The sequence below is a fragment of the Lemur catta genome, chromosome 4 (genome assembly GCF_020740605.2).
Source record: "Lemur catta isolate mLemCat1 chromosome 4, mLemCat1.pri, whole genome shotgun sequence".
NCBI classification, from domain to species: domain Eukaryota; kingdom Metazoa; phylum Chordata; class Mammalia; order Primates; family Lemuridae; genus Lemur; species Lemur catta.
Genome location: NC_059131.1, coordinates 62,262,586 through 62,286,755, shown reverse-complemented (window position 1 = coordinate 62,286,755; position 24,170 = coordinate 62,262,586). Strand labels below are relative to the sequence as shown.

The 24,170-nt window shown below is 43.7% G+C and overlaps 2 protein-coding genes across 8 annotated transcripts in view; one reads left to right on the top strand and one right to left on the bottom strand.

Moving 5' to 3' along the window:
• CTNNA2 (catenin alpha 2) overlaps positions 1–24,170 on the bottom strand; it is a 1,050,678-nt gene that overhangs the window by 329,669 nt on the left and 696,839 nt on the right. For 2 of the 7 annotated variants that reach the window (XM_045549954.1, XM_045549955.1), the window contains exon 1: positions 7,857–8,056. The exons of the other annotated variants lie outside the window; for them this stretch is intronic. The gene's annotated coding sequence lies outside the window, so the exon portion shown is untranslated. Of the gene's footprint in view, positions 1–7,856; positions 8,057–24,170 lie in introns of those variants that run through there. 7 annotated transcript variants of the gene reach the window in all.
• On the top strand, positions 8,398–11,253 carry LRRTM1 (leucine rich repeat transmembrane neuronal 1). Its single transcript, XM_045549956.1, has 2 exons — positions 8,398–8,982; positions 9,257–11,253. The coding sequence occupies exon 2, from the start codon at positions 9,316–9,318 to the stop codon at positions 10,882–10,884; it is 1,569 nt and encodes a 522-aa protein (XP_045405912.1). The 5' UTR covers positions 8,398–8,982; positions 9,257–9,315; the 3' UTR covers positions 10,885–11,253.

The window sequence follows — 24,170 nt, the reverse complement described above, 5'->3', positions numbered from 1 at the left end:
CCAATGACAAACCTTCTTGGGGAAGGATACACTTAATGCCAGCCAGTCATTGACATAGATCCTCTAGGGGGACAGCATCATCCTTACACTTCATTTTTTTTTTTTTTTGGCAGGGTCATTCATGGTCACTCATGGTCAGGCATCCAGCCCCAGTGTTGGTGATTCTTGACCATCTGGTTGTCTTCTCCAAACCTATCAACTTCAACCATATTTTTTTCTTTTTCCCAGCCATCTGAAAAAACATATTACTGCTAGTCCCAGGGCCATGCCTCCATATTAAAGCCTGCTCACTATGGACTAGGGCTGTGTTTCTCAATTTTATTAAACTGTTCCTCCTACTGAGACGATCTCTATCTCTTCCGCCCCCTCTCATTCTTCCTTGTTGCAAATCATCACTTAAAAGAGGATTTGCAAACTGGTACTCCTCACGCTGAATGCAGCTTGCAGTATCACTTGGTTAATAATAAAATAGAGTTTTTAGAAATCAGAATTAGAAAAACTTTAATCAAAACATGCACTTTGTAGGTAACACGGGCCCTACCACTCCCTATCATCCAGCTGCTTCCCTATCCATATTATCTTACTGGATTGTGAAGACTTTTAATTGTGCATCGCTGTATTCTAATCTTTCTTGCTGGGGATTTTCATCTACTGCCTGTACTATAACCACCAGGCACATCCCAGGGATCCCCTGATCTGTATTTGCAGCCATAACGTCTGTTTAGATCTTCAACTGCTTACTCTTAGGTCCCAGTGTTAGAACTTACTCTCACATACTCTTCCTTGCCTCCTTTCCACCCTAGAGCAACCCATTCTATTGAGATCACCTTTTTTAGAAAAAGTGCTATTTAAAAGAATGTCAATCCCACCGTAGAACTACTATTGCACCTGGCATGCCCTGACTATCTCTAATGTTAACATTTTCAGCCCCACACAATATCTCACTTGGGCAGATGTCGTAGCCTCCCAACTGCTCTTCTCACCGCCAATATCCTTTTTTCTCCATTCATGTGTGAGATGATCATCAGAATTATATTCCTAGCACTAGGAATTTAGAAATCATATTCCAAGTTGAAAGTCTTTCTAATCTGGCTCTAAACTAACACTCTGGTCTCATCTCTCCTTACCCGTCTTCCTTCATACTTGTGCTCCAGACACCCTATGCCTCTCAGAAGACTCCGTATTTTTTCTACAGACTTTGCCTACTGACTGGAGTGGCCTTCTCCATCTTTCCTTCTGGCCAACTCCTTTTCCTTTCCTCCCAGCTCCTCTGGTTGGCCTTGCTCAACAAGCTAGAGAAATCTCTCCAACCACAGCTCTTTTGCACATCTGTGCCCTAGCATGAGAATCATATGGCTTTACTACTCATCACCTCCACACCAGATCTGAGAACACCGAGGGCAGGCACCATATTTTATCTAACTCTGCATCTCATCAGCCTCCCTCTGATTTAAAATAACCTAACAAAAACAAATAAGAATAGCAACAAACATATATGTCAAATAATTAAAAGGCATTCTCAAGAGTCCTGATTAAGAAGTTATTTCCTGAGAACGGGAGACAGTTTAAATGAAGAGATAAGTGCATCCAACTAGGCAGGTAAGTTTATCCCAGAAGATTCATTGGTTATGGATGGTGGGGGATTTCTTTTACCAAATAGATATGCAACAAGAGGCCACATATAAATGGCATTAATCTGTGTGACTTCAACTACAAAAGCTTCAACCTGCCTTGGTTAATATTTTGTGCCGATATGTCCATATAATATAGAGGCTTTTTGTATTTAGTTCAGATTCTATTAGGCTATTGATTAGGCAAGCATTCAGACAAGTTAATAAACTTAATTCCAGAAGAGTTTCTATGAATCCAGAACTGTCCCAAACTGCAGTAAGAAAAGAGGGGCATGTTTACTAGTGCTATGTGGTGATTCTTATGTCCTTTATATATGGTCTCTCATATCTGATTTTCTTCTAGCTTTAGAGGTAAAAGTTAGAGGGTCCTAAAAGCAGAAAAATAATAGGTCTGTCTTTAGGGAGTTTCATCTTATCTGTGAGGGCCAAGTTAGCAGCATCTAGAAAATTCTATAAAACAAGATAATTAAGTATCAAGGTATATCGGAGACAGAACTCACTACAGAATTAAATTGGTTCCATTATTTGTGGCTAGGATAGGGAAGCAAGATTTGCTAATACCAAGCAGAACTGTAATTGTCTAGCTCTCCCCCATAATTTCTTGGGCCTGACAAAAAAAAAAGGTTCCTGGACAGCATTCTGCTATAATGCTTGAGATCTGAACCTTAGAATCACTTGCTGGTATGGTGATAGCCAATTTAAAGTCAAATGTACCTATGAACTACAATTAAATACAAGTTTTAAAAACTATTCTGGCACATTGGTTTAGTATTAATAGATATTCCAATAGATAGATACACCAATAGATAAAAGGGTGAAACCATGAAAAAAGATTTCTTATGATTAAGATAGTGTATTGTGAATCTGGAACAATAGAACAGAGTCTTGTGCTTTTAGCAAGTGTATTTGAATACACTTATTCCCCCACAGAGCATTTTAAGTAACATTGGATTAAACCAGTTTCAGACATTAACACCTTTGTGAAAACAATTTGGCTGACCAGCGACTTAATAAGATGCAGTAATTAAATGCTCATGAACTCCCAAAAGGAACCTTGAAGCCCCCAAAGTCCAACCCTCCTTCTGAAGTGGGAATTGTCCCTGCAGGATGAAGTGAGGAAATTGGTGTGAAGAGGAGGGATGGTTCCAAGGCACCAAGAACAGATAAAGACAGAGATCTCATTTGGCACACCCAGGAGAGGGTGTTCAAAGGGTATTTTAATTTGTGGGGTGGTGGGATTTCTCAGGAAAAAGAGAAAGAAAGCAATGAAAGAGCTACTGAGAATGTAAAGTGTACAATCTTTTGGGGGGACAATTTGGCATTATGTATTTCAAATCTTTTAAAAGTCCTCAACCTCTGAACACTAATTCCATTTCTAGAATTAACATTTAAGGACATGGGTGCCCAAATGTTCAAATGTGATATTCATCACAGCATATTATATAATGGGTAAAAAACAGAAACAACCTAGTTAGTAAATAAGAGGGGACAAATTCTAAAAGAATATATACCCAGAAGTCAATAATTAATCTCCAGGTGGTTGAATTTCAGGTGACTTAATCTTCATTTAAATTTTTTTTCATTTTCTTTTTCTCCATTTTGCATTTTTTTCTATAATAAAAATGTTCATGAGAAATACTCACATGCTATAGTATCAGATTGGCAGTGATAAGAGAACTGAAGGGTAGCATAAGCAAACATCATATTTTTTCTAGGAAGACAGCTCTAACGCACCTTCAATCCACTTCCCCTCACTTGTCTCTGCTGTACTGACCCTTCCACCATTGTAAGTGCGAAGGGACAAAATATTGGGCTGCCCAGTGTGATCAATCACCATGCAACTCCACCTGATTTGGGAGCCTGCAATCAAAGTCTTATGCCAGATGTCAGAACACCATTACATCTGAGGATAATATGGATAGAAACCAGCCAAAAGATACCTAATGCTAGACCCATGACAGCTCTACACCTCCTGCTGTAACCAATTATAAAACCAAACTTTAAGAGGCCTACTAAGTGCTTGGGACTGTGATAGATACAGACTTTGCATTCTAAGGGTTTAAAATCTAACAGGAAAAAGAATATATCGTTCCGAAAGTTTGGTTTTCTGGACCCAATTGCACCACCAAGGGTGGACAAGCATTTAATATTTCCATCTCTTCAATTGCTCAATTATATAACTAGGGAATCAAGGGTAACTGGGTTTCTATTTCAGGTTAGAATTTGCAAGTGCTTCTAGTAATGCTTCTCAAAATGTAATGAATTACCTGGGACTAATAGTTAAATGCAGATATGATTCAGTGGGTTTGGAGAAAGGCCTGAAATTGTGCATTTCTAACAAGCTCCTGGGCTCCTGGTCCCAGGCCTACATTTTTGAGTTGCCAGACTAATACACATGACATCATTTCATTTCCCCAAGTATTCTTTAGGAAAGCCCTATTTCACTGATAAAGAAGTGACTTGTGTAGGGTCATGCTGATAAAACATGTAAAAGTAGAAACCCGAACTGAGATCTTTTTTCTCCTTATCCTCTAGATGTTTAATGTTCTTTTCAGTTCTAAAATACTATAATTAGATATTACTGTCACACCCATTGAAAGTGAACAGGACCACAAGTTCACTAAAGATAAGCTACTCATGGAGTTCAGAAGAATGAGGGATCACTTTATACAGGGGAGAGGGCTGGGAGTCAGTTAAGTAATCATAGTGGAGGTTTAACATCAACCTTGAAGGATAGTTAGAATGCAGGTAAGCATAGATAGATAGAGTATACAACAGGTGCACCCAACCTGCTATGACCAGAGCATATTTCAATACAGAGAAAACCTGTGCAGAGGGGCTCAGAAAAGCAGGGCAGGCCTCATAATTTACTCCCATGACTCACATCACTCACTGAGCATGGCAGATGCTTTCTTGCTCCTATCCATACCACTGTCTTGTTTTAAGAGAAGGATAAAGTTCGACAAGTAGAATGACCTCCTCTTTCTGAACTGTTTCTAAGTAGATCTCCTGAAGGAAGCCTTAGGGCTCTTGCTCTTAGGCTCCTCATGCATCTTTCCAGGCACTCTGTAAAACGCCAGCAGTAGGGTACCTGCCCACAGAAACAATAGAGTTAATTCTCTCCTTTTGAAATGGTGACTCCCATCCTCCCCCAGTTCCTCCAAATGTTCCTTTTAAAAGAAAGGCCATGGTTCACTGCCACTGAAAATTAAAGAAAACAGCATAAAGATCAAGGTCCAGGCTGGTGCTAGAGATGACAGAACATTAAAATCACCATTTGAATTTCTCTTTTCTTGAACATGGACAAAGACTACTAATGGAAAGCCAATGCACACAATGCAGGTTCGCTTCAGAATTTTTGCACTTGCATCTCTCTGTTCACAAATTATTTTGACTAAAATGAACAAGTTGGGAGTGGACTGCAGTTGAGAGGAAACAGGCGAGATAATGAGATACCAAAAAAAAAAAAATGCGTGTAATTCCCCTCACCCCCACTGCTGTCACAACGTGGAGTACCAAGAAAAAACAGGAGCGTTTACAAGGCAAAGGCTAATTTATAAGTTGAGGAGAAAAGGAATTAATCAACTCTTCCTCCTCCACAATATCCTTCTGGGCTCTTTAACTGCACCCAGCTTGCTCCAGGAGCTTCTCTTCCACCCTCCTTTGTTCCAGCTTGTGTTTAAGCAATCAGATTCATACCTCTCATACTCCAGACTCCCTTCGCACATTTGCTACATCAAGATTTTCAACGTTCTTATTCCTTCTTACTCCAGATTGGGGGTCTGGTCTCAGTTCCCAATTAAATGTTGGCATGATGGCTTGGAGTGCTATTCTTGATGCCCCACTACTAGAATTGCTATTACAGTGGTTCAGCTAGATGGGCTCAGGCTCCTTCCCTATAGAAGCATGAAAAATGCCAAGGATGTTTTCAAAGCATGCAAAGTCTCTCTCAGCAGATATCCAATACTGAAGGAGAAAACATTTGCCAACAGAAATCTGTGGTTAGCCCAGAAGAAGGGATTGATCAAGTATACACAATAGCCATATCATAACCTGGTGAATCAGATATTCTCACAAGACAGGTAGAGATATGAGAGAACAAACAGGAAAGAAGAGAAAACTTTAGGTGAGCTCTTCTGTTTTTTTTTTTTTTTTTCCTTTTTCAGTTGGTTGGACACTTAGAAGCATGAAATTAAAACTCGTGAAAAACAGCCGTATCAACTTGCTGTGGTGACTCAAAAGTTGTCGTTTCTCGACTTAACTTTGCTGAAACACTTGATTCATGTTGTTCTTATTTAACCTAATTTGCATTGATTTAATCAGTGCTGGTATGCTTTAAATACATAATAAATTGGGATTCTGCAACTTAGATGACTTAGAATAGCTAAATTTCAATAAAGCTCATTTCAATCTGTTAATGTATACGGTTCTGCCAAAGGGTTTAAAACTGTAGAAAAGATGCAACTTGCCACATTAGAGGTGGAAAAGGTTTAAAGATCCCATGCAGAAGAAATGATTTGCAGAATAATAATGTGAAAAGCAAAAGATTGGTGTGTGTATGTGTGTGTATATATACACACGCACACATACACACACAGACACATACACACCTCTCAGCCTAGAACCATCTTCTAAGTTTTGAGTAGCATACTTAGAAGAAAACTCACATATAAATGCAGTGAATTTAATTTTATTCTCTTTCTCTCTTGCCAACACTCAACTCTTCTGCTTCTCTGTACCAGCTCTACAAATCAAGTGACATCCAAAGTGGGACCTCTTCTTGCCCATTTGGCAGCCTCTGTCACCACTTTGCCAAGCTGCCTGCATTAGGAGGTTTTCTTCCTAGCAGCCATGGGGATTGGGTGGCTTGTACTCATAGTACTTGCTAAGTGGCTGGCCACTGTTTACCCCGGCCTGATCCTGCGCGACACCCCTCCTCCCCCACCTCCCAACCCTTTAGAGTTTATGGCTCAATCAGCCCGACTACTGTCAGGAATAATTGTTTTGGCAAGAGGTAAAAACACTTGATGGTGAATTTGTTTGTCTGTCTGTTAAAGTGTTCCGCAGAACCTTGGAAGTGCCAGAATGAGACCTGCAAATACCCAATTCAGAATCAGGAAGGAGGCAAGAGCAACAGAGAGACAGCCATCAAGAATGGCAAAGGAAGGGCACCATTTTGAGGAGGGACAGCAAAGAAACCATCTGTGCCAGTAACAAGCTATGTGACCTTGGATAATCCCCTGACATCTCTCAGCCTCAGTTTCATCATGTGCAAAATTAAGGGGGTTGATTTTCTAATGTCTCTTTTAGCTCCCAAGACAGCATGTGACGTCTAGGACATTTCAGATTTGTGTTCCTTTCAATTAAATGATGCATCTCAGAGATGAATGACCAGGGCAGAACTCAGATGAATACAAAATGGAATGATTCATGCCCCTGTTCATATAACTTTTCCTGAAAAGTACCACCATTCTTTGGTGACTTTGATTTTTGAGCTGGATGCTAAGGGCCAATCCAGTTACTTGTCTAGTCTATCTACCCTGGGAGCTCTGGTAATCCTCCCTCATTCCTATCAAAGTGAGTACAACTGCAGATAATTCCTACTTATTCTGAGTTCCTTAGAGGCAGAAATGGTAGGAATTCAAAGAGAGGAACTGGACATTTACATTTGACTCCCCCACCACCTCCTTGAGCATCTTTCAAGAAAAAAAAAAAAAAAAAAGGCTTGCTCACACTCACTTTAGCAAGCTTTCTCAGCCATCTTTGATGATTTTTTTTTTTCAGCAGATGACCAACAGGTCCCCAACAACAGCAGTGCAGACCCCTCCAGATCAATTGGAACAAGAGGGAGAGCTCAATGTAAGAACTCTTATCTATAAATAATTGTTAATGGAAATAATGAGGTAACGGATTCTCTTCATACTTAGAGGAAACGTAGCACAATTTAGTACAGTCTCAAAGATGAATTAGGGTTGTGTTATATGGAGAGGTGTAGGCTGCATTATGGTTTAAACTACTCTTTCTCTACACATACTCCAGCACATTCTCCTGGAGTGGAGTGCACTGCAGGGCCCCGCAGCACCACACACAGCACTTGTCAGGGTTGGCCCTCCCCATGTCAGACAGCAGAATCATTCTTTAATCCACCCTGCACCCCACAGGTATCTGCGGAGACTGGAGAAGCCCCCAGCAGGATCTCAGCCATCTCCCTGTACACAGACATACCTTTCTGTCACACTGGATCTCACACCACGAGGACTGGGCTGGCTTCCCAAACTGGGTGGGTTTGGGAAGCAATTCCCCATCCACCACCAGAAAGGGCTGGCTGACTGCAGAATTCCAGTGCCCGAAAGGGGGGAAAAATCTTATCCAAGCCCCCAAATCATTGCCTTCCCATGTCTTCTCCCAAGTTGCTTTTCTAAAGCAGAAGACCAAATGTTGATTTCTCTACGATTCCTACGTATCTCTTAGACGTAGACAGCTTTAAAGGGGAAAAAATACATATCCCCAAAAGGAAAGGGGGGAGAGCGCAGGGTATTTCAGTTTCTCACTTGGAAATATCTTGCCGTTGATGATGCTGCCCTACCTCCACCCCTCCTGCCCTGTTTTCGAAATATGGACAAAAAAGCTGAAAGTGTTTTCCGTTTTCATCAAAGAACATATATTACTTTAGTGGTTCGGTAAAATGTTGGTTTTATGCCCACCCCTTTTCAGTCTGCCCATGTCTGAGGTGCTCGGGGAAGACGCACAATCGTGAGCAGCTTACGACACTCAGTGAGCAGTAGGTGCCTGTGCAAGCTCGCGCCGCACACTGCCTGGCGGAGGGAAGGAGCCCGGGCGCCGCTCGCCGCTCCCCGCGCCGCCGCCGCACCGCCCCGCCGCCCGCCGCAAAGCACGAGCGAAGCCGCTCTCCGCAGCTGCCCGGGGCGCTAAGGGCAGGCGGTCTCCGTGGAGTCAAAGGCGGCGCCGGTCGGTGGTCGTTTCCAATGACGGACATTAACCAGACTGTCAAATCCTGGGGAGTCGCGAGCCCCGAGTTTGGAGTTTTTTTACCCCACAACGTCACAGTCCGAACTGCAGAGGGAAAGGACGGCGGCAGGAAGGCGAAGCCCGGGCTCCGGCACGTAGTTGGGAAACTTGCGGGTCCTAGAAGTCGCCTCCCCGCCTCGCCGGCTGCCCTTGCAGCCCCGAGCCGAGCGGCAGCAAAGTGAGACATTGTGCGCCTGCCAGATCCGCCGGCCGCGGACCGGGGCTGCCTCGGAAACACAGAGGGGTCTTCTCTCGCCCTGCATATAATTAGCCTGCACACAAAGGGAGCAGCTGAATGGAGGTTGTCACTCTCTGGAAAAGGGTGGGTAAGACACTTTTTAATTAAATTCTTTCCCGAAGATTTTTTTTTTCCTCCCTTTTCTTTGCTGCAGCATCTAACATGGACCAAATCACCATCTCTTTGATCTTTCCGTGGCTGTGAACTTTCTATGCTGCCCAGCTTTCTGCATGCTTAGAGGTGAACGTGTGGTTTTGGGGAGGGGGGGTCCTTCTTTATTTCTATATATTTATTTGATTTTTTTGCCCTTTTCTCCCTCTCCCCCGCTCCCCCTCCCTCGGAATAAAATATGATGTAGATTTCTGACCGAGCGCTTCCAATGGACATTCTCCAGTCTCTCTGGAAAGATTCTCGCTAATGGATTTCCTGCTGCTCGGTCTCTGTCTATACCGGCTGCTGAGGAGGCCCTCGGGGGTGGTCTTGTGTCTGCTGGGGGCCTGCTTTCAGATGCTGCCCGCCGCCCCCAGCGGATGCCCGCAGCTGTGCCGGTGCGAGGGGCGGCTGCTGTACTGCGAGGCGCTCAACCTCACCGAGGCGCCCCTCAACCTGTCCGGCCTGCTGGGCTTGTCCCTGCGCTACAACAGCCTCTCGGAGCTGCGCGCCGGCCAGTTCACGGGGTTAATGCAGCTCACGTGGCTCTATCTGGATCACAATCACATCTGCTCGGTGCAGGGGGACGCCTTTCAGAAACTGCGCCGAGTTAAGGAACTCACGCTGAGTTCCAACCAGATCACCCAACTGGCCAACACCACCTTCCGGCCCATGCCCAACCTGCGCAGCGTGGACCTCTCCTACAACAAGCTGCAGGCGCTCGCGCCCGACCTCTTCCACGGGCTGCGGAAGCTCACCACGCTGCATATGCGGTCCAACGCCATCCAGTTTGTGCCGGTGCGCATCTTCCAGGACTGCCGCAGCCTCAAGTTTCTCGACATAGGATACAATCAGCTCAAGAGTCTGGCGCGCAACTCTTTCGCCGGCTTGTTCAAGCTCACCGAGCTACACCTGGAGCACAACGACTTGGTCAAGGTGAACTTCGCCCACTTCCCACGCCTCATCTCCCTGCACTCGCTATGTCTGCGGAGGAACAAGGTGGCCATCGTGGTCAGCTCACTGGACTGGGTTTGGAACCTGGAGAAAATGGACTTGTCCGGCAACGAGATCGAGTACATGGAGCCCCATGTGTTCGAGACCGTGCCCCACCTGCAGTCCCTGCAGCTGGACTCCAACCGCCTCACCTACATCGAACCCCGGATCCTCAACTCATGGAAGTCCCTGACGAGCATCTCCCTGGCCGGGAACCTGTGGGACTGCGGGCGCAACGTGTGTGCCCTGGCCTCGTGGCTCAACAACTTCCAGGGACGCTACGATGGCAACTTGCAGTGCGCCAGCCCGGAGTACGCACAGGGCGAGGACGTCCTGGACGCTGTTTACGCCTTCCACCTGTGCGAGGATGGGGCTGAGCCCACCAGCGGCCACCTGCTCTCGGCTGTCACCAACCGCAGTGACCTGGGGCCCCCTGCCAGCTCGGCCACCCCGCTGTCAGACGGCGGGGAGGGGCAGGACGACGGCACGCCCGAGCCTGCCACGGTGGCTCTCCCCGGCGGGGAGCACGCCGAGAATGCCGTGCAAATCCACAAGGTGGTCACAGGCACCATGGCCCTCATCTTCTCCTTCCTCATCGTGGTCCTGGTGCTGTACGTGTCCTGGAAGTGTTTCCCAGCCAGCCTCAGGCAGCTCAGACAGTGCTTTGTCACGCAGCGCAGAAAGCAAAAGCAGAAACAGACCATGCATCAGATGGCTGCCATGTCTGCCCAGGAATACTACGTTGATTACAAACCGAACCACATTGAGGGAGCCCTGGTGATCATCAACGAGTATGGCTCGTGTACCTGCCACCAGCAGCCCGCAAGGGAATGCGAGGTGTGATTGGCCCAGTGGCTTTCAACCCATGCGCTACCAAATATGCCTGGGCAGCCGGGACGGGCCGGCGGGCACCGGGCTGGGGTCTTCTCGTCTGTGCTCTGAAATGCTCCTTGACTGAAACTTTAAGGGGATCTCTCCCAGAGACTTGACATTTTAGCTTTATTGTGTCTTAAAAACAAAAAAACGAAATAAAACACCACAAAACCCCACCCCACAACCTTCAGGACAGTCTATCTTAAATTTCATATGAGAACTCCTTCCTCCCTTTGAAGATCTGTCCATATTCAGGAATCTGAGAGTGTAAAAAGGTACCAATCATTGATTTTTTTTTTTGTAAACTAAAATGTTTAAAATAAAATAGCATTTACAGTTTTTACAGACTGGTGTAACCTAAATGAATTGTTACCTGTGTTATAAGAGAAGCAACAGTTAAAATTTCCTGGTGGGGGGCGTGGAGGAGGGAGTAAGGGGGGAGGTTCTCCAGTAGCCAGGGGGAAAATCTGAAAATCCAGGAGCAAAGTAGTGAGGTGCAATTTGAAATTTTAAGAAGGGTAAACAAAGCTTATCAGTTTAATGTTTCAGATCAATTTTCCCCACATGAGTGAGAATTGAAAAAAAAAAAAGGAAAACCAGCAAGATCCTGTGTATTACTGAGGTGGGGGCAGTGCAACCTAACCACCTCACCAAGCAAGTGAGAGGACTGAGGAGCGGGCATCACTGCTCAGCCTTTAAGGCAGAGACTATTGCAAATGGCTTTGAAAAGGCAGTGGCCAGCAGTTTGTCCTAAGAACAAGAAACATTTTTGCATTTAATGTAACCATCTTTCAAATCAACTCAAAATCTCACCCCTAAATGCCACTTGTTCACAACTCTATATCTTTGACTAGACTTAGTAGCATTTGTGCCCTTTCCCATACCCTTCTATGGCTAAAGAGAGCCCCTCAGCTCCTGCTCTCTGTGGTCTGGAGGAGGGGAAGGAGACAGAACCCCAATGTTCAGTGCTGAGAGCTGTTCTGGAGCACATTGCTAAGACTGCAGCAAGCTTAGGCTCCCAAGCAGGGATAGCACATTCCTAGTTTCTATGGGGAAAGATGAGAAAATCCTACCTCAGGAGAATGCCTACAGGGTAATGACTTGTAGCAAGAGAGTTTAGGGGCAGATGTGATACAGCAGTGCTGGGGGTGGGGTGGGAGAATATCATCATTTGATCCTGTGTTTGCACATTAATGAGATGCGGATAATTTGTTAACTCAGGACAGAAAAGCTGTTTCTTCTTGGATTGCCCTTTTGAGTAATGCTTGCTTTCCCTGTGTGTGTGTGTGTGTGTGTGTGTGTGTACACACGTATTTTTTTTTTTTTTCACTTTTTTCTCTGTCTGGATTGATGACTGCCCCTTCCCACCCTTCATAGGTTTCCAGGTCCATCATTGAGATTTCAGTTTTTTATTGAACTAAAGAGTGAGGAGGTGGTGAGAGTAGCAGTTGACGGGTGTAGGGAAGGGAAAGGGGAGGTGTGTATGCATTGGGTGGAGGGGTCCTTCACCAGATGACAATTTAAGCAAATGTATGATTGAAATAAACTGCCATGGATGGCAGATGGTGAAAACTGAACCAATGTTGCCCATGTCCCGAAATCTTTCACTCCTCTAAATGATACTAAAGACTGTCATCTTTCTTTCTTTTTTCCCCCTTTTTAAAAAGAGAAGCCCAAATAGCAGCAAGAGGGATGGGGAAAAACACACACCACCATCCCCACAAATGCAAATGTCTCCAGCTACCAACATTAAGAGGCAAAAACAGCTTTTTGAAATGCAGAGTAGCATCACCAGAAGGGTTCCTTATACTAAGGGTTGGTGGTAGATTTCTCTTCTACCTATGGAGAAACCAGCATGCCTAAAAATATTGCTTCTAAGAGTTTCTTTCAAGAGAAATATTTTGCAAATGCCTTTAATATTTAAGCCTTGGGAGACAGCTTCTTACACACACACCTCATTCTTCCTGACCAGGAAACTTCATCTTGCTTTATTTATAATTAAAACATGACACTGTGATGCACACATCATGCATATAACACCCATTCAGACTGTTAATGTACTAGAAGAGAGGTGCTTTGTTTGATAACTTTGAGGAGGGGGTTTTGGATTTAGTCTAAGCATGATCACTGGGGTTTTCCTTCTAAATAGCAAACCTCTAATAGGGCAGGGTGGCAGGAACAAGGTTCTGTCAGGGATGTTGTGCCTCACATCTATAATTAAACCCCACTAAAGAGACCTCCTCTAAAAGACAGAATACCTTTTTTGGAAAAAATTCCCAAATGGTGGCAGTTGAAGGAAGGCTCCTCGGATTCCGTTAACTTAACCTCCTCAGAAGGAGGCTACAGGAATCCAGTGCCAAAGCTGCTCTGGCTGGGTGCAGGAAAGGGCTGTGTGGGTGTGCTTGTGGGGAAAGCTTCCAGAAGCAAAACCTTTCTGGCACACATCAGAACCACGGGTTCCCCTTAACCCCCTTGAAATGTGAATATTGGAAACTGTAGTTTATCTCCTATCTCCGAGACTTTTTTCTTTCACTCTTCTTGTTTCAAAGTGGCCATGAGAAAAAGAGAAGAATGGTACTGTGTTTTATGCTGCCCCTGCCCCACTGCCCATCACATATGTAGAAGATCTTAAGTCCATGCAAATCTCATGAGGGACCATTAAAAAGAGGAAACTGCAATCTGAGACCTTAAGGACAAATGATATGGCCACAGAAAGCTGCATTCTTACTTCCTGTGTGTCTGTATGTTTCTGAGTTGTGGGTCTTTGTAGGCAAGCAGATAGGTTTCCTACACAAACAGGAATTTAGCTCACAGCATTTCATGCCCATGTGCCTCTTGCTGGAGAATGGCAGAGGGAGGAAGAAGGCAGCAATAAGGGAAAGTGGTAGTTTTAACTAAGGTTTTGTGACACTTGAAATCTTTTCTTTCTCAAATTAATTAATCTTAAAGCTTCAAGAAACTTGCTCTGACCCCTCTAAGCAAACCATAGAGCATTTAAAAGGGAATTTAATTTTTAAAGGTATAGCACCTTTTTTGTTGTTGTTGTTCTTCCCACAGAGGGTGCTAATCTCATTATCCTGTGCTATCTGAAAAGAATTTAAGGCCACAATTCAGGTCTCATCCTGGGCATTGTGATGGATTGACCCTCCATTTGCAGTACCTTCCCAGCTGATTAAAGTTCAGCAATCCTACTGAGGTTTTTGGAATATTTATATAGAAAAAAAAGTCTTTTCACATGACAAATGACAGTCTCACACCAGTCTTAGCCCTGATAGTTTTTTAGATTAGGCCAGAGGGAGCAAGTTAAATGAAACCCATCCTTTGGTTGCATTCAGAGAAAAGGCAGCCCCTGACGCTCAGACTTCAGCTACTGAGAGTTGAGATCACCTACCCCACAACTTAGCCCGTCCTCCCAAGACTGCAGAGTTGCCATCATAAAGGAAAGTTTATTCCAGTAAAAGGAAATGGGTTTTTAAAAACCATTTTTTGTATTCTCTCAAGCCTCTCTAAGAATGCCTTAACTTTTCTCCCCATCTTCAGGAAGGCAAACATTTGGTATGACTGAGCATCAACAACACATTTATGAGTATGTGTAAGTAATTAGAGGGGCAAACGCCACTTGCTATTTCTCCCAAGTTTCCTAAGCAACTTCACACAGATCACTGGCAGGATTAGGGGCCACCTGTGTTTCTGGCTTGTATTAATCCACTTGTCAGCAAGTTTGATGGCTATTTTATCTAGCTATCCAGCATGGGGGAGTAGAAGGAGGCACTGGTGCATCACATATTAGGGTAAAATTAAAGTCGTCAGATAACCCTTTCACTGAGAAAATTATCAAAGGCCCAGAAATTATATCTGTTTTGGAGAATGGGTAGTCAAAAGAAGCATCAATTATCTCCTCTAGATAGGTGGTTATGTTGATTGATTTGGGTTTGCACTTATGGAATGTAAAATAATAAGAAATTAGCCAGAATATGACTATTAAACTGGTTCCTGAAACATATTAATATTTTGAGACAGGTTTAGGGACAAACACACACATTTATCTATATATCTATTTATCTATCTCTACATATATAACCACACATACACACACGTACATATGTATATATAACCACACATCTATACACACACATTTATAACTATATATATAAATACACACACACACACACACACACACACACACACACAGAAACATGACCACATTACATAACTTCCTTCCCGTACTAATTTCCCTATTGCTTTCTTCTTCCATGATCAAATTTTACTCAGGAAAGGATCTGATAAAATCAAACACCAAAAAGGACTTATATGGCTGATGGTATTTTCAGGTATTAGCTAATGAGTCGGTGGATGCTTTGCAGGCTGGGGATCTTCTGGGCTCCTTATGCCATGGCAGAGTGTACACCTGCTGTCTAGTGGTCAGAGCCAGCAAATGGCGATGCATTCTTTTGAGAGTATTTTCCACCTCAGGGTTAAGAAACATATTTCTCCATTAAGGAATGCTCTCTCTACTATGATTTTTTTCTTTTTGGGATTCAAAAGGCAACATTCTCACTGCTGATTGGGCACCATCTCCTGGCCTTCCTCAATTGGACACAATTTCTGAAGGCCATTGATTTTTTTGTTTAAAGTGAAGGGCCTGGTTATAGTGTATTAAGATTTAAACAGAGATTAAATGAGATGGAGAAATAAAATTTACTGAGAGGTTCCTGATATGAGTGCTGTTACCTAGATTACAACATGTGAGGGAGGTACTAGCAACTTTATATGAGCAAACTGAGGCTCAGAGAGGTTAAGTACCTGTGCTAAGTTACCCAGCTAATGATTGGGAGCATTGGTATTCAGTTTGGTGGACTTTTCACTATACCCTGTTTCCTTTTTCCTTAAATGGTTGCCCCTCCACTCCTACACTGCGTGAAGAACTGAGGACTTGACTGGGCCCAGGGTACATGCTTAACACATCCTTCCTGAATGCCACCAGTGCAATATTGGAATCCAGGAATTTTGGCCATGATTTTGCTCTGGCTGATGGTAATTGGGTGATGCAGCACTCTGCCTACAAAGAAGACCTCTCACAGGCTTCCAGAAGAAGAAATAGCCAGTAATCATTCAGTTTAACCTTTTGACAAAGAATTTTGGATTCAGAGAGAGTAAAGGACGGGCATCCCTATCTGTCAGGGATTTATCTGCATTTCTTTCTTGGTGATGATAGGGACTATGTGTCTATGGCAGTGGTGCTCAACCAGGGGCAAATTTGCCATCCAGTGGACATTTATTTGGTGATTTCTGGAGACATTTACATGGGGGGGGGTTGTTACTGGTATCTAGTGTGTAGAAGTCATGGATACTGCTAAATATAATTCACAGGACACCTGCCCCCCCACATCATAGAATTGTTTGACCCAAAATGTTAAACGTGCTGTGGTTGAAACACCCTGTTCTATGGTACAAAGTAACGATGCCATCTAAAACAACATGCTGTTTGCATGGAGTGTTCTTTCTGAGTTAACTTTTGGTTCACCTAGACCGATTCCCTTCAATCTTCCTCTCTCCTGCCAAGAAACTGAAGTCTAAATTAAAAACCCTCAGGTTGGTTGCTAATCAGCAAAAAGACCTGGAGTTAACACATGCTTCTCAAAGAACATATGGCAAAACTTAAATTAACTAGGACAAAACTAGTCAGAACCCTCAATTGACCCACTTTTTCTTTAGCAATACCTCCTTTAGGAAACAGGAAAAAAGAAAGTCAAGTTAACAGTGGAGATTTAATTAACAAGAAGGAAAATAAGAAACTTGATATTCCTTCTTGGAGATATTCTGGAGTCTGAAAAACTCCAGTCCACCTGCCTGTGCACTTTCCTTCCCCAACCAAGACTGGAATGTCCCTAAGGTAGAAATGAACCTCTATGTTAAAGATCAATGTGCTCAGCCTAGTGAGGAGGGCAGACATATTAATTAGGGAAGTGGTCTTATGCCTTAGAAATAGGATGGTTTAGAGATGCAGGAATTGCAAACTGAGATCTATTTGGGGCTAGGCTGGCAACAAAGATGAGTAAAGTTCATAGGCAGATGACATTGTATGGGACTAGAGAGTTCACTTAAAAGAATGCAGTTCACATTTGACTGGTCCTGGTTAATCCAAACACCTCTGCAGGGCAGGCCAAGTGAGTGTTCTGGAAGAAACAGGGTCTACAGGTCAGAAGTCATGGTCTGTAGACCTAGTACCATTACTCACATGCCTGGGAACATCTGTTAATCATCCTACTACAATTGGTCTCCATCTGTCTCTTTGCTTTTAGAAGGATCCATCCAGGTATTCCCTAAGAACCCTTCCGGTTCTGAGCTTCTATTTTACCATTTTCCCCAACATTAAAACATGAAACAATAGTGGCTTTCAAGCTAGTGTTGCTTAACCAGAAAATTAAAATTCCCCTGAATTCTCATTCCCCAGACATTCTGATTCATCAGGCTCTCCTGCATATGAATGAGCAAAGGTAGATAAAAAAAAATCAGGGGCTTCAGAGAGGTAGGTGGAGATGCTGGAAAACAGATGAGAAAGCTCAGGCATGTGTGGGTAGGAAAATAGGGTTTTTAGAATGTGCAGGAAGCGATGAAAGGGAATCCTAGAGAGGACACATACACTCACCCACACGTGAGACCCGAGACAGGGAGATGTGCTATGGAGTGGGCCTAGGGAAAAAAAGCTGAGGATGTTACTAGGAGGTGGCAGGGAAGAAGGACAAGAAAATATTTATTCAGGACTCCTCAAATAACTTACTATGTTATAAGTGGCCACAATTAATACTAGCAGTTGAGGGCCCTTTAGAAAAAGAAAAAGGGGGGAGGGAGAGAGAGAAGAAGAGGAAGAAAAGGCAGAATGGGGGAGGGAGCTGAGAAGAGCAGAGAGAGACAAAAAAAAGAAAAAGAAAGCAAGAGGAGAGTTTCGAGATTTGTGCTTTACACTGCTCAGGTAATCACTAGTAGTTGTGATACACTGACTCCTCAATCCTTTTCAATCATTGCTTTCTTTATTCTGATCTACCAGGTTGGCTATTTGCTCCTTCTCAATGTTAATGTTGGAAAGTCATTTTTCCCCTTGCATTATGAGAAAAAATAATTCATTCTCTAGCTGCATCCTCTTTCTCTATTGCTCAACAACAAGAGTGCTTGTCAACTCTGGCTGTGCATTCGAACCACTTGGGAGCTTTCTGACTTCATTCTTTTTCTTTCTTTTCTTTTTTTAGAGGGACTTGAAGAGGAATGGGAGCGTTAATAAATACTGACAGCTGGGCCCGACCTCAAGAGATTTTGATTTAATTGGTGTAGGGTCTGCCCTTGGCAAGGGTTTTTTTTAAACAAACAAACAAACAAACAAAAAAAAAAAAAAAAAACTAAGCTTCCCAGGTGATTCCACAGTTCAGCCAAGGCCCCAGAAACATTGAGCTAGAGGGTCACAAGAATCACAGCGTGTGCAGTTCAGCAACCTGCAAAATCTAGGATCTTGACTGCAGCTCTTTAAAAATACTTGGTGAACTGGTGGCTGGGCTGGGTGGGGTCAGCTTTAGTGAGAAGCCCCGACCCAACCCCCATTGACTACACCTATTGTACTGATAAGAAAAAGATATACAAGCATAGGGAAGTGTGCTTAGAATTTGTTCTGAGTATTCCATAGAGTGCTGTTTAGAATTATTATTTTGTTTTTATTCTCCCAACAATCACACAAGGCAGACATAAACTTGTCCCACTTTTAAGACAAGAAGACTCAGATCTGACAAGGTTAAGTAGCTTGCCCAAGGTCATTGCTACTGTCAGTCCTGGTCCCTGAGCTGCCTTTTCTGAATGCTGTGTCTTTCCCCCTCTGCCACCTCCCTTTCCTTCTCTGATTGGCTGTGTCAGTATGAGGCAGGGCTGGTCCTGTTCCAAATACACAAATCAATAATTCTTCTAAGAGGAGTCCTGGAAAACACATTGTGCACACATACTCCTACACCTTCTTCTCCAGCTGGAGTCCTGTAGGTACAGCATTTGGCATCACGGTCTCCTCACTGCCTTCTGTCCTCCCACACCCACCCATGCCTTATACTCTTTCCTTTGCCACAGGAGCCCCCATCATGCCCCGGAGAAATCCACTAAATGTTAACTCTTTCCCAATACCCCCAGCACCAGAACATTCTCTTTCCACTCAATCCAACATATCAATAAGTTTGCCACCAGCTCTTCCAAGAATGTGAAAACTAAATCCTAGTAGGACACTGATGTATGGGGTGGTGATAATTCCACCCAGGGATTTTTGCAGCTTAAACAAGGATCTTTAGGGGAAATACCCTAAAGAAATCACTCAAATGCTAGAATTTCAGGCAGTGAAACAGCTGGGTGACATACATTTGGACAGAAGATGCTGCCTGGTTCCCCTAAACGAAACAACACAGGGGAAAGCTCATATTCAAGAGGAGATTCGCCAGCAGTGTGTGGGGCTTAGAATAAAGCCAGGATAAAGATCGGCTCTTCCAGCATGTTTTGCCTCCTTAAAACAATGTCCTCTTTAAAAATCGTGTAATTTTAGGTGTTCGCCCTCCATGTGTTTTTCTTCAATTAAGAATTCTCAATATTGCAAACTAAATGTGGCAGAAACCTCTATCTCAGAGATATTGTAGGTAGCTTTGAACAAGAGGGAGAAGGCTCAACAGCACGTGAGAGCTGAATTCGTCTGCCATAGAAAGGTCTGGAAAAGCCAAGTTACACACAATTAATGGAACAATGCAACAATCTGTCTTCAGCTGGCCAAGGCAATTCTGTCATTTGTCCCTCAGCTGCAGAACGACCATGCACTCTGTGATTTTTATCTCACTGTCTCTGCTCCATAGGGGTAGCATTTGTGGTGAAATCTATACTTCCCTGCAACCGAGTCTGTGTTTTTATTATTATTTTTTAGAATTTTTATTCTAAAAACAATGGTCTGTCTCGGGATTCTGCTTCACACCTGTGCTTGCTGTCCAGGCCATTTTTATCTGTGCCTCATATTGATCCTTTTTTGCACATTATTTTAAAAATCCTGGAGGTACAAAAAGAAAAGAACAAACATACTGTAGGAAAGAGGAGGAGAAACTGTATTATAATGGAAATGCAACTAAAGATAACATCTCACTCAGATTATTTTACTTCTAATTATATTGCTCAACTCATTCAATCAAAGTAGCACAACATTTCTTGTTCAGGGATTAAGTAAACATTTGTTCAGTGAACAATAGAGTCATTTAACTTGCAAATGATGGCACCTGTGGAAGTGAGGCACTACCACAAGGACTGTTCTGGCATAGGTCTGCCAGATTCACCATGAGAGGAGGCCTTCCTTCCTCCTGATCCATTTATAAATGGTACCCCCCCATAAGAATGCTTATCATATATTTTCCTCATTAGGTGCCTGACAACCTACTAAATCCTTAACATTTTCTTGTTTAAACCCTGCAGTGAACCTTTGTCCTTCCTTGTCCTGGGTAGTATGAGCATCCTCATTTTACAAACAGGTAAACTGAGGCTTAGGGAGGTTCGATGACTCGCTCAAGGTCACCGTGGTAGGATGTGTCAAGGGAGACATAGTGCTTGGGTTCAAATTCTGGCTGAGTGACATTGGCTGGTTACTTGACCTTTCTGATCTTCAGTTCCTTCATCTATAAAATGGAGATAGGGTTGTTAAGAGGTTGAGAATTAAGCCCATTATTATTGAGAACGAAATGAGTTACTACTCTTTATAAAGGGCTTAGAACAGTGCCTGGCATAAGGCAGGTGCTAGATAAGTGTCTTTTTAAATAAAAAGTAAACAAAACAAGGTCACACTGCCAGGGAGGGGCTGAGTCAGGATGTAACCAGGGCTGTCATTTGTCAAGGCCACACTCTTCTCATTTTCTTCCGTGATAGGAGGATACCCAAAAACCTGAGTTCCTGAAAGCACTGGGCCTGAAAGGAGAGGGCTAAGGAGCAGAAAGTGAGCCTAGAGGTACCAAAGGCACACGTGGTTTCCCTCTTAGTCTTCCCACTGGCCAGGCCTTGGCCCATACAGCACTCACGGACTTTGTTCTGGTTCTCCATTGGCTTGGCTTTACTACTGTGGTTGCTGCGGTCATTGTCTACAGGAGTCTTTGGTGATACAGCAAAACTGCTTTCCACATCTGAGCTATTTGCTATCTGTAGTCAATTCCTAAAGGTGTAAAGCGGCTACTCAGCTTGCAATTGTTATTCAACTCCCAAACTCTTATTTAATATCGGCAATATTAAATCATACTGGCCCCCAGGGATGCTAAACATTCATCTTCAGCTGTAACAGATTTGCTGGTGTTTATTTAAAGAAGTGTTTTCTTTGTATACTCACAGCCACAGTTTGATGTTGCTCAAGGAAATGTTACAAAGGATGAAGTACACATCTGAGGTTGGCCCTCTCTTCTGGGGGAGGAAGTCTCGTATCAAGAGGCAGAATCTGTGTTTCAGCTTTGACACTAATTTGCTCCTGGCCATTGAGCAAGTCAATTCCAACTGTCAGGTCTTTCTTATGTGTGTAGTGGTGAATTCTGGCTTTCCTTCTAGTTCTCCGATTTGGTAGACAGGGTTAAAGGAGGGGAAGAAAAGTAAGAGTAGTTTCCAACACATCCTCCTTCACTATCACTTATCAACACACAAAATGGTGAATTCATCACACTTCCCCCAAGGGAAGGCTCCCAGGTCCTTAGAGACCTACCCAACTCTACAAACAGAAACTAAGTTTTGTCTTTTGCAACTAGGGAATTGGACAGTGAAAGTTGAATCCCTTCCTAGACACACCCTGTTCTTTGTGATTCAGTCACAGAATGATTAAAGCTTAAAGCATGCTCTGCCCCAACTTTGGACAGAAATAAATTGGAAATACTTTGGCCAAAGTGGAATTTCAAACTTGAATCTACCAGGGAATGCTACAGATGTTGGGAAATTGAGAACTACCTTCGAGTTTATGTTTTATTTGTGTCTTTGCTGGTTTGTTTTGTTGTTTGTTTGTTGTTTGTTTTCTCTTCCCCTCTTTTCCTCCATCCTTCCTTCCTTCTTTTTTCAAACTCAATTCAGAGTTATGAACTACACCATGCATTTTCAACCGGGGCAATATTGCACTGAGGAGGCAAAAATTCTTTCTTATGTGGGTGAAAAAATATCTCACTCATTTTATGTACAGAGGACAGATACACATATAGTACATAAACAGATATATATCTTTGGTATTAAAATTTCAAAGTGAGGCAGTGACACTCTTTTTAGGGGAGGTGATAATGGAAACAAGGCTGGGAAACAGTGAGCTAGACAAAGGATACCGTGGGGAAGAAGCAACAGCAAAACGTAAAAGCATCATGGTACCTCATCAATCGAGGCTTTGAGAAGGTCAAAGGCAGTCTGGGTATTTTGATATTGAAAACTGGGGCTCAGAGATTAGTTGACCAGCCACAGTTTCATTTGGGGGGACTGGTCTTATCAGTACCCTCTGCACTCAACACATCCCTATTTTTGGAGTCTTCATGAGGTATTAAAAAACTATTGGGTGTGGAATTAATAGACAGAGACCTGGTCCTGCTTCTGGCTTAGATAAATCACCACCTTTCTGGACCTCAATTCCCTTGTCTATAAAATTCAGAACATAATCCCTGCTCAGCCTGCTTCACAAGGATCTGGTAAGGATCAAATGAGATAATGTGAGTGACAGAACTTTAGAAACTGTGAGGTCCTGTGTGGAGAATTAGGGCAGTGGGAGGGGGAGGGGTGGTGGTGTGAGCTGTGTGACCAGCCCCTCACACAGGGTGACTTCCGAGGGCCACGTGCTTCAAACTCTCCTTCACAGCAACCTAAGCTCCTCAGGACTCCTTCGTCCAGCTTGCAAACTAGACTGTTTGCTTCTTGACAGGAAGGTCCTAGTTTCACCTGACTTTTTTTCCTACCACATCACACAGATTCTGACCCAAGTGGACCACATGGCCTTAGGCAGGTCACTACTTTGGCTCTATAAACCTCAGAGTTCACACCTCTAAAATGGATACACAGGCTGCCTTGCAGGTTCTTAGGAAGATTACCTTCCTAAGCATGAGCATTGAGTCTGCCGAAATTCTGGCCAATAGTAAATTCTCAGGCAACATTAGTCCCAACCCTGCCTCATCACCAAGGTAGAGTCACACGCTGTATTTATGATAGCCTTGGAGGGAAAAGTGGATGGCATTAGGAGCCATTGGGTTCTAGAAGCAGCAGCTAAGAGGCTTTAAGAGGTTTATTTAAAGAGAACACTAAATTGGTAATATAAAAATTATCTCTATGGAGGTGAGAGCTGGGGTAGAGACCAGTAGAGTAAGAGTAGTGTAGAATAATGACTACAGTAAAGGAGATGAAGGACAGACGGCACCTTCTCTGTTAGTTGAAGTCAGCTGGAATACTTAGGAAGTTACAGAGCTTGCCTTCCACAGGACCTGCCACAACAGATGCTCTGAGACTTGCCTCAGGTGACTGCCTTATGTATTTATTTTTTAATATAATGTTTCTTCCCAGTTCTGTCAACAGATTCATTCCCCCGTCCTCTTTCTCTGCATACCGCTCCTCCGTGGCATACACCTGCCAGATCTTCTGAGAGCTTAAATAGAGACTTCTGGAAGAGGTGGGAGCGGAAGTCCACCTCAGTTTAATTATAACCACTGATTGCATCGCATCACTGCCATCAAAAGCACACGTGTTGCTTTTCTGAGCCCTCGTGCAAAGCCTACCACTGTGGTCCCGCATCTGTCGGCTCATGAGAAACAGCATGCTTGGACCTCACAGCAAAGCAGCCCTGGATTGCAGCAAAATCCAGCAACACATTCAGCAGCAAGCAGCCTGCAGGGCTCCACCGGTTTATCCAGGGCCACCAACCCCAAAAAGCTGGGACGAAAGCAGATGTGAGAGAGGGAAAGGATCTGTTTTTGTTTTATTTTCTACCAGGCCCAGCTCTTTGGGGGAAATAAAAGGGAAAAAGAAGAAGAATCGAGCTCCAAGCTGGTGCCCTGCCAAGCTTCCTCCCCTCCCTTCCTAGTCCAAGCACTCCACCGTCTGTGCAGACTGCATAACAGCAATTTCTGGAAACAGGCTGAAGAATCTGGGCCAGTCCAGAGGCAGTGGATTCTTAGTATGTGTGTGGTGGGGTTTTAGGCATTTTATTTTTCACCTTAATTCTTTTAACAACTGCCAGTTCTTTGAAGCACATCTGTTATCAACAGCTTCTG